General features: G+C 37.5%; 1 protein-coding gene across 1 annotated transcript in view; it reads left to right on the top strand.

Annotated features, from left to right (window-relative positions):
• Positions 1 to 502: 502 nt before the first annotated feature.
• SLC45A4 (solute carrier family 45, member 4) overlaps positions 503 to 9264 on the top strand; it is a 32786-nt gene continuing 24024 nt past the window's right edge. The window contains exon 1 of the mRNA XM_009698487.1: positions 503 to 746. Within this exon, the coding sequence (XP_009696789.1) occupies positions 503 to 746 (244 nt within the window). The remainder of the gene's footprint in view (positions 747 to 9264) is intronic.

Here is a 9264-nt window from a genome sequence, read left to right as displayed (position 1 = left end):
CCCTACACTGGGCAAGGACAATGGAAAGCATTAAGCAGGAAATAGGGTATATGGTTAAGGGGGGGCAGGGGGGGCACAGTATCCTGAAAAATGCTATTGAAATTTTTAAATGCTTGCTTTTTGTTGCAGATTAATCAGCCACTCGATGGGGATTAACAGTGGAGCACCTCTTTGTGTCGCCTTTCCACCTCTCTGTAGCAAGAATAACAACTTCAGCACTTCTTCAATAATAATTATGAAACTGGTATTAACTGAATGGCAATTATGGATTTTTAACTCTAACTCACAGTAAACCAGCAAGCCATATGTTGAAATTCCTACCAAATAGCTTTTTGTTCTTAATGTCTCGTATCTATACAAGAAGTTGCAAGATACCTGTTTGTACAAGAGGAATATAAGCATTACTTGCCTGAGGAACAGAAGCTGAAAGAGAAGACACCCTAACTTGTTTGTGGAGTTATGGTAGTATTTATATAGATATAACAAATATATATATATTTTTATGGTAATGAAAATGGCTCCCCAGAATGCTGACTCGGAATCTATGCAAGTTCAAGATCTACCTGTGGCACAGCTTCAGAAACCAGAAAACAAGGAGAATGAAAGTAGGGAGGAGACCATTAGTGAAGGATCCATAGACCGGATACCAATACGCCTGTGGGTCATGCATGGTGCAGTAATGTTTGGCAGGGAATTTTGTTATGCCATGGAGACAGCTTTGGTAACACCTGTATTGTTACAAATTGGTAAGTAATTCTCATTTCTGTTAGTCGAAACTTTCTGTGTTTTTGCATTGATTGAAGTCAGAGGAAGAGGGAAGCGGGGTCTGCCAACTGAAAATACACAAGGTAAAAAGGATTTTGGTTTTTTTGTTATTGACTGTGCCACAGATTCGATTGTATGACTATGATTAAGTGGAAGGATTTTTGTATGCATTCATGCCTGTCTCATAGTGCTTTCCTGTGTAAAACTTTTAACCTCATTTAAGCCTAAAATTCTTTACTAAAAAGGTGAGTGTCCTAGAAACTAGAAACAACATTAGACTATAAAGATTTGCAATGAAGCTTTTTTATTTATGGGGAAATACTTCAGGTTACAGTACTTTAGAATAAATGGTTAGAGAAATTGACTTTTCCAACTACTAGTGAAATATTGCATTTATTTCAAACCACTGGTGAGTCTTTTTTTGTGATTAATCTGTCTAGTTTATAACACATGAATACATATGAATAAACCATGATACCAACAGCTTTAGATAATAATGGGAGGGTAATGGGGTTTAGAAATAGGAGTAGACAGTGTTAAATTTTGTGATAAGTACTGTAATTAGGTTTCCAGTAAACTGCTTATAGTATTAACAGTATCTGGTATTACCTTTATCAAATCCAGAAAACCGTGTTCTCAATCAGATATCAGAAAATATTACATGAAACTGAGTGGAAGTACTGGACTGAGTGTGCTGCCATGAGTGAATAAGTCAATGATGTGTGTGCACTGTGTAAGTGTATATATAATATATGCATATTAAATCTTTGCTTTGGTTTATACATGCAGTTAATGCCTTACAGCATGCTCAGTTCTGGCCAAACAGAAGCACTCAACCAAATCTCTAAAAAAAATTCATTGAATACTATTTACAACATTGTTTAAAAATTTCAAGGTTAGCATCTCAAATGAAACATCTGTATTTTTACATTGGATATGACAGAAGGGCATAAGAGATTGAACTTGTGAGCATGCAATGTGCAAATTCTTTCATGCAATCTTCCTGCAGTTAAAAATGTGTTTTCATATAAAATTACTAGGTGGTTTATTTTGAGTCAGAGGGCTCAATAATCAGTGTAGTTAGTGCCGTGAGAGATGCTAAGTTATGCCTTCAAGTTTTCCTGAAAATTTTCATTTTCAGAGCTTATCAAATGTCCTTTTTGGATCTATTGGTGGCGGAGTTGAAATAGATTGTATGTGATCCCCAAATAGGGGCTTTCTGATCAACCTGACTTGCTGAATAAAACAGATGCAACTTCATCTAGTAATGTTTATAACGGCCATAACTTGTTTTGGGGTTTTGTCTTTGGGGTAAATTGAGATTTAGAGATTTAAGTAATTTGTACTAGCAGCATTGGTTCAATTACTGTCCACCATGAATGCAAAACTTTGCATCCTGCTTTGCATGGAGAAGACTCCCAGTTTTGTAAATGGCCAGTACTTTTTTGTTCGCTTTCTTGTTTGTGCTGCCACTTAGATGTTTAAAATGTATAGCTGGCTAAGCTGACTTTACCTCACCGTAGAGTAAGGTCAGACAGCATAAATAAACCATCCTCTTAATTACTGACCAGTCTACTAGTTTACATTTCTTTTGTGAGCTCTTCTAGCAGATCTGTTTCCTCTAGATAATTGAGAAATACCTCTTCCCTTCCTTCCCTAACCCCAGCTATCAAAAGAACATTGGGATTTGGGGGAAGGGAAGAAAAGAGCTTTCACTTCTAGAAAAGCTGGCAAATCAATAAAGTGATGCAAAAGGCTGTGGGGATGCAATGATGATGTTCCATGCTATAGAGATAAGAAATGGAGGTAGCTGGTTACAAACGTTAGCGCTTTGGGAACTAATTGAAATCTTTCATGCTCTGGCTCGTGTTCCCTCAGCAGGGGAAAAAACAATGTTGGATTCACTGAAGGGTTAAGTTATTCACGGGTGACTTATCTAGCCTGTTTGGTAATTACCTTTTATGTGGTTCTGTTTACCTTTATCAACCTCAACATCTGTCTGCCTCAACATGAGCTATATTTATTCCTCACTGGAGGGGGTTGCATATAGCTGTTGAACTGCTGTAATATTCCCTTTGCTTTTTGTTTTGGTAAAAGCAACATTCAGTTGTTTTCTGTGAGATTAAATTGGCTTGAGAAACTATTTTTGAGAAGTGGCACCTGGGGAAGCATGGTGACTCAACCAACTAACTTTGCTTATAATACATTGAAGAACCAGAAGCCTTTTGGGTATGCAAAAAAGTCTTCCTTACAGATGTATGTTGAATGTTAACAATTAAGCTTTACAGTGTGTACTTGTGTTCTATATATCAGAAAACCTTGGTCACCGAAATCATCGGAGACTCTTATCGGATACCACTGTTAAAACTTAAGCACGTTAGTATGATGTTTCACACTTTCTACTTGCAGGTTTTTGAGTTTCCTAGCTGTTTGTGTACTCTGGATCAGAGGTGTAATAGTTATGATTTGGCAGATAAATGACCTGTCCTACTTGTTCTGTAAGCCACGAGATTTCAGCAACTGAAGGAGATCGTCCTTTGAATAGTCCCTTTCCCATTCAACAGTGATTGAATTCTCACTGTGTTTAAATTTCCTGAAGTTTTGAATTCTTAACAAAAGGACTAAAGGCAGCAGTGGGAGCTGCTTGGATCAATGGATACTGTGAATTGGAAAGGTCTGGAAGTGCCTGAGTTGCTGTACCCCTACTGAAATAAGTTCTGATTTGTGACTTTAATCTTTGTCTTTATTGCTATGCTTAGATTGATGTTACATTGCCTTGTCAGAAATGCAGTTACAAATCTATAATAGCCTTGTAGTCGTAACTGGGCTTTAGTAGCTTAGCAACAAGAACAAGCCAAATATATATCACACTTTTTTATTCTAACTTGCTATTTGATTTCTTACTGTCTGCAGCTTAAGAATTCAAAATGAAGCAGCTAACTTGTTTAGAAGAATTCCCAGGATATAAAAAATATGCCAAACATGAGAAGTGGCAGGCTGACTCCAGATGAAATTATATTAGTTGGCACTTTCACAAGTTTTGATCTCTGGAAATTTTCATTAACCTGTTTTAGAGACCTGTTCAATCAGCAGTTCTTCCCAGCCAGCATTAAAACTTTACTAGAAAACAAACTGTCAGCACCTTCAGTACTCTAGGTTTACTTGTTTTGCAGTCCAAGGTTGTTGAGAAACTGATTTCGTGTTACTCTTGAGTATCTTCTGTGCATTAACATTACTGTTTGCTTCCCCTATCACATTTTAGCCATGTATTATAAACTCCATAGGAGCAGGATGAGGCCTTCGTCTTCTGAAACATCTGGTACTTAATGCTGCTTATCTGTGAGGGAATTAAAGTCCCTGCTATTGTTTATAAATGACTGTATTTTCTTCCATCATTAAACTTGGCTTTTAAGGATTATATCTCTAAAATTATTTCTGGTTCATAACAGTTCATGGAAAATTTGGATACATTTTAAAAATTATTTTGCAAGGGACTTAGAGTGAATAAAAGTGAGGAGAAACTGATGACTGATATGGTGTAAACTTAGAGAAACTGTTAGCTTTTTGAGGAATCTTGTTCAATGAAATCACAATACATGGCTTCTGTTAACAACAATTTAAACCATTAATAAATAGTTTGGTAATTTCAGATTATTTCAGTTGTAACTCAAGCATAATTTATGTTGTAATGCAAGCAGTAAATCCATTTTAGTTCTTCTGAAAGGTGGGATCCATGTGCCTGTTTCATTAGGACTATGGAAGAAAAAAAATCTGTATTCTGTGACTTGGGGTGGCTGCCGCTTTCAGCATGAAAAACTTGCTGTCTGACTAATGAGTAGTGATAGCTGTAAGCATGAAGTTTCATGTTTTATATTTAATATGATAAAAGCTTTGCCAAGCCTTTACTGTTGCTTCAAAGGCTCTTTCCAATGCTATTGAGTGTTCTATGAATAGTTAATAGGCACAGAAGTGACTGTCAGCACCAGAACTGTTCCTCATTCCCCTGCATAAATTATTATTAACGCTACTGCTTTTCAAAAAACGATGTATATTTGCATAAGGAAAAACATGAACAGTTTACATGTACTGCTTACCTTTGTAGTGTCACTTAAATTTAGGGATGTTTCTCTGGTATGGTGCAGGAATAGCCTTGATTTTTATGCATGTCATATGAGTGCCTATCTGTGATGGCATTTGTTTTGATGTGAGAGTTAATGGGCTCTTTTGGTAAACATTAGCTAGTCTAGCATTAAATATTGAAGTTGGTTGGCTTAAGCTTAACCCTGAGCATGGTGTTCTTTTTAGGCAATAACACTAAGGAAGAGCATTTCTGGAAACTACATATTTCAGTGCTAATTAATAGGTTTTAATAAAGAGAAAGGCTAAGCAGAGCAGTTTTTTTCTTTGGAAAAGAAATTACTTCTCATATGCTTTTGAATTAGCATAATACTGTAGTTGCTCATGTCTCATGAGATGAGACATGCTTCCTACGTGTGTGATACATGTAGAAAATCTGTTCAGGGCGTTGGGCTGTCATTTCAGTTAAAGCATTTAGACATAATATCTCAGAAAAAAATTATCGAACATTCAGAATTCTTCTAGCCTAAAACTTAGCAGCCCACACTTAAAGGGTCTTGAAATCTAGTTGGTGTGAAATTGCCAGTATGGAAAAAGTGTGTTAAGCAATAATTCAAACTGCTGATTCTGAGAAATCTCAAAGTGGTAGCTAAGAAGTCATTATGCTGAAGAGATTTAATTCTACGGAGTGAACTTTTAGTATGAAGCAGTGAATCTCCCCATTGAAATTTAGTGTTGATACCTGTCTGAGAATGCATGTAGGTAGAGAGGAGATTATGGAGACTTAGAAACCAAGCATGAAATGTTATAGATAAAGTTAGCTTCTAGGTATGTTTCTTTAAAGGAATTAAGGTATCAATTGCTGACTCAATTCGGTGCGGAAAGGGATAGTCTTCCTAAGGCTAAGCCTGAGATCAAAGGAAATCTAAAAACCTTAAATATCTGGTGGGGGAGAAGGGAACAAAGGGATTGCATGAGCTTTTAGAGGCTGCCTGTAATTCAAGTAAAAAAAGGCTGGCTGGAAAAACTCTTGCAGATGGGGGAAGATCTTCAACATAAAGCAGCACTGACTCTTTTAGCTCAAGTAGTCAAGTTTATTCCTCATCTCTGCTAGAGGTTACATGTATGTTAAGATTATATGTATTTATAACTGTCTTTCTACAAAGCTGCATCTTACCATTTGAGCTGTGCCTTACCTTCCTTTGTCTTACAGAGAAGAAACTGAGTTGCTGTAACCTGTTCTTTGACACTCAAAGTTAAATTCCGGTGTGATCCAGATGCATCTGGGCTCTTGGGTGTAGCTGCGTTTGATGCTGAGAGTGAATTGCAGGATCTGAAGCCCTCCTTGGAAGAATTAATGGCATGAGAGCTGATCTACCCCAAGAGGGGACTGTAACATGGCTAACCTAAAGACAAGAATTGAATTTACAGTGGATCCAGAAAACCTAGAATAAAACACAATTAACTAAATACATCTTTCAGCCTTGTTAGCTTTGAAGTTAGTCTTTAAGATCATGTGAAGTTTGTATTCAGATCTCAAGTGGTGGAATGTATAAAACTGCAAATATTGTGCCTGAGGCACATGTTAATTGCCCTATAAAACCTCCCCACCCATCATTTTTTACTTATTGACTAATTTTATGCCCACTAAGGAGTTGTGCAAGACTAATTTTATTGTACTTTTTTTAACCAACAAGCAAGTCAGTAAGGCTTCCATATCATGTATTGCTGTTCTCTTACATAAATACCTTTTGACCTCAAATCAATAGCAGCACAGTTTTTGAACACAGTCCTTAGTGGAAGGTCTGGTTAAGGATATGTTTAAGGCATCTTTAAAAGAAAGGTGCTATGCAACTAGTGAGATTTTTAACCCTGGAAACAGTAGGAGCACATGCTGTATTTTCATATCAAGGCAAATGCCACGCGGTCTGGCAGTTGTGCAATAACTGTTACTTAGAGGGTTTTTTTATATCAGTGTTCTGGTTTTCTTTAAGTAACACTGAATCTGGCCTTCATAGGCACAACTGATAACACATGGCAGGTTTTCAGCTGGGGTAACATGAGGATTCATGCTGGCTTTTAGGATTTTCATAGGCACAACTGATAACACATGGCAGATTTTCAGCTGGGGTAACATGAGGATTCGTGCTGGCTTTTAGGATCGCACAGACTGTGTGACTTTGGATGAATAGCCTTACTAGGTTCAGTTCACAGTAAAAATTGTGTGTGAGAACACTTTGAATCTGCAGTTGTTTTCCTTTTGAGACCTGAGGTTAGTGTGAGTGACCATATAGGACACGCAAGAAATGTGAACAGGTCTGAGAACTGTGGACCAATAGGAAAAGCACATTGCAAGATAACGCAAACTGCATAAAAATGTAGACTGTCAGCTCTTATGTAAGGATGGAGGTTTAAAAGCAATTTTTTATTTCATTGTCATCTCTGCTCTTCAAATCAATTTTTTTCTGCAGTAATAGACATTTCAGTCTGTGATTTGTTGGAAGAGCTTGAGGCCTCCAAAAATAATCACTCCCTAAGAAGGAAATGGACATCTCTATCCTTACGTAGACACTTCTTTCTACCAGTAAATCTTTCCTGTCTAGCATGCAGCCTCCTTTTTATCTTGAATAGCCAAGGTTAAAGAGAGACTAAACTTTTTGGAATGACTTTAGGAGTACTTTGACATCTGCATTCCTATTCTTTCCCAAATCTCTTGTCTTCTCCTGCCCCAAGGAGATCTAGTAGAGCAGCAGAAATAAGGACCAGTTAATAATGCTGCTACAGGCTAATAGTGGTGAACTGGTTATGGGACTATATTAAATTATAAGCAGATTTTGTTGTTTTTAATTTGCGTATCAGCCAGCAACTTTTAAATTTTCTTTCAGTCTATTGTAAACGTGCTTTTTACTTCTCTTTTAACATTGTGTCACTGAATTGTCTTGCCGTTCTTCCCTCCCACACATATTTGACCTCTCTTCTTGCTATAGCCAAGATAAACCTATAAGTTTTCTTGTGCTTTCAGGGACAGCTCTGGATTAGAAAGAGGCACATACAGGACTCAAGGAACTGCAGGATCCCTGTATTTTTAGTGCTCCTTTACTATGATTTCCTGTGGGTTGTGGGGAAAGAATGGGCAAAGTAGGGGCAGACTTTGGCCTCCTGAAAATGTGCTAAAATTGAGTGGCTTTAAACATGCACCTTATACAACCTGCTTTCCACTCACATACGCTCTCAGCCAAATTTACAAAGCCCACATCTTTTTATATGTATGTCTAAACATCCTTTAGGAGAGCAAGACGTCAGGTGAACCTGTGAATGTATGGGCAAGCACAGTGGCCATCCGAGTTTGTTTCCTGTTCAGAATTTGAATTTGATCCTCAACTCCGACCAAGAGGTAACTAACTTTGCCATAGCAATAACAGATGAAACTCAATAGTGCTTCCATGCTCTTTATCACAACGTAATTGCCACTAGGGCAGTCTTCCAGCAGGCAATTGCCTGTTCTTACTGTAAAAAGAAACCTGTCAGCTCTTTGGATGGGGTTCTGGTGACAAAGACTTGCAGATGCAGAACCAAGATTGAGGCATCCAGCATTTGAAACTTGCAATGCCAAGACTCAAATCAATGGTTTTCTATTGAATGTAAATTGTGAAACAGGTTATGAAAAGGGAATGGCTGAGAACTCCTTAGTGAACAGGAATCTTACTTTTCAAGGAAATAAAATTAAGGCCACTTTTGAAATGAAAAGAATGTCAACAGGCTGTTGCCAAATCATGTAATGCTTTAATAAAGCTTCCTTCAAGAGGATTGTCAAAGCTGCAGCCCCTTAAGCTCCATTCTCCTCTGAGTCTCCTGTGTGCTTGTTGCAACAGTATTTCTGTTGTGATGCACCCTCTGGGACTTCATTTTAATTACCCTCTTTTAACCAAGCAACCATTGAGAACGTTTCAGATATGCTTCCTGCAGGCTATTTTGCAATAAATTATTGGAAAAGTTTTGAGCTGCTGATTCAGTTTGATAAAATTTGATACAAGTCCATTTAACTAAACGGGAAAAACCAGGTCATAGATTTTTACATTGGTTTGGATAAATCCCCAATAGCTCGTGTCACTCCATAAACATATTCCTCTCTGAAGTCTTAAATAAAGTTGGTACAAGCAGCACAGATGCAGATTTTTCCATAAATAGATAAACCCAGCAATATGCTGTATTAACATTTGGTGATCTTTGGTTGGAGCCTCATGGCGGATGTTTTGCGGTGTAGTAGATGCAGAGCATGTAAACTGAATGTGACCTGTTTTTCTACAGAAATAACTTGGATTTAAAAAGGGTTTCATCAGACAAGCAAGTATAACTTGCCCACAGTCAGAATGACCTGAAAGCCTAAACTCTGCAAAGAAGGGTAAGATGGATAGGTAGGGA

The sequence above is a fragment of the Cariama cristata genome, unplaced genomic scaffold (genome assembly GCF_000690535.1).
Source record: "Cariama cristata isolate BGI_N322 unplaced genomic scaffold, ASM69053v1 scaffold1684, whole genome shotgun sequence".
NCBI classification, from domain to species: Eukaryota; Metazoa; Chordata; class Aves; order Cariamiformes; family Cariamidae; genus Cariama; species Cariama cristata.
This window is presented reverse-complemented; position numbering and strand designations above follow the sequence as displayed.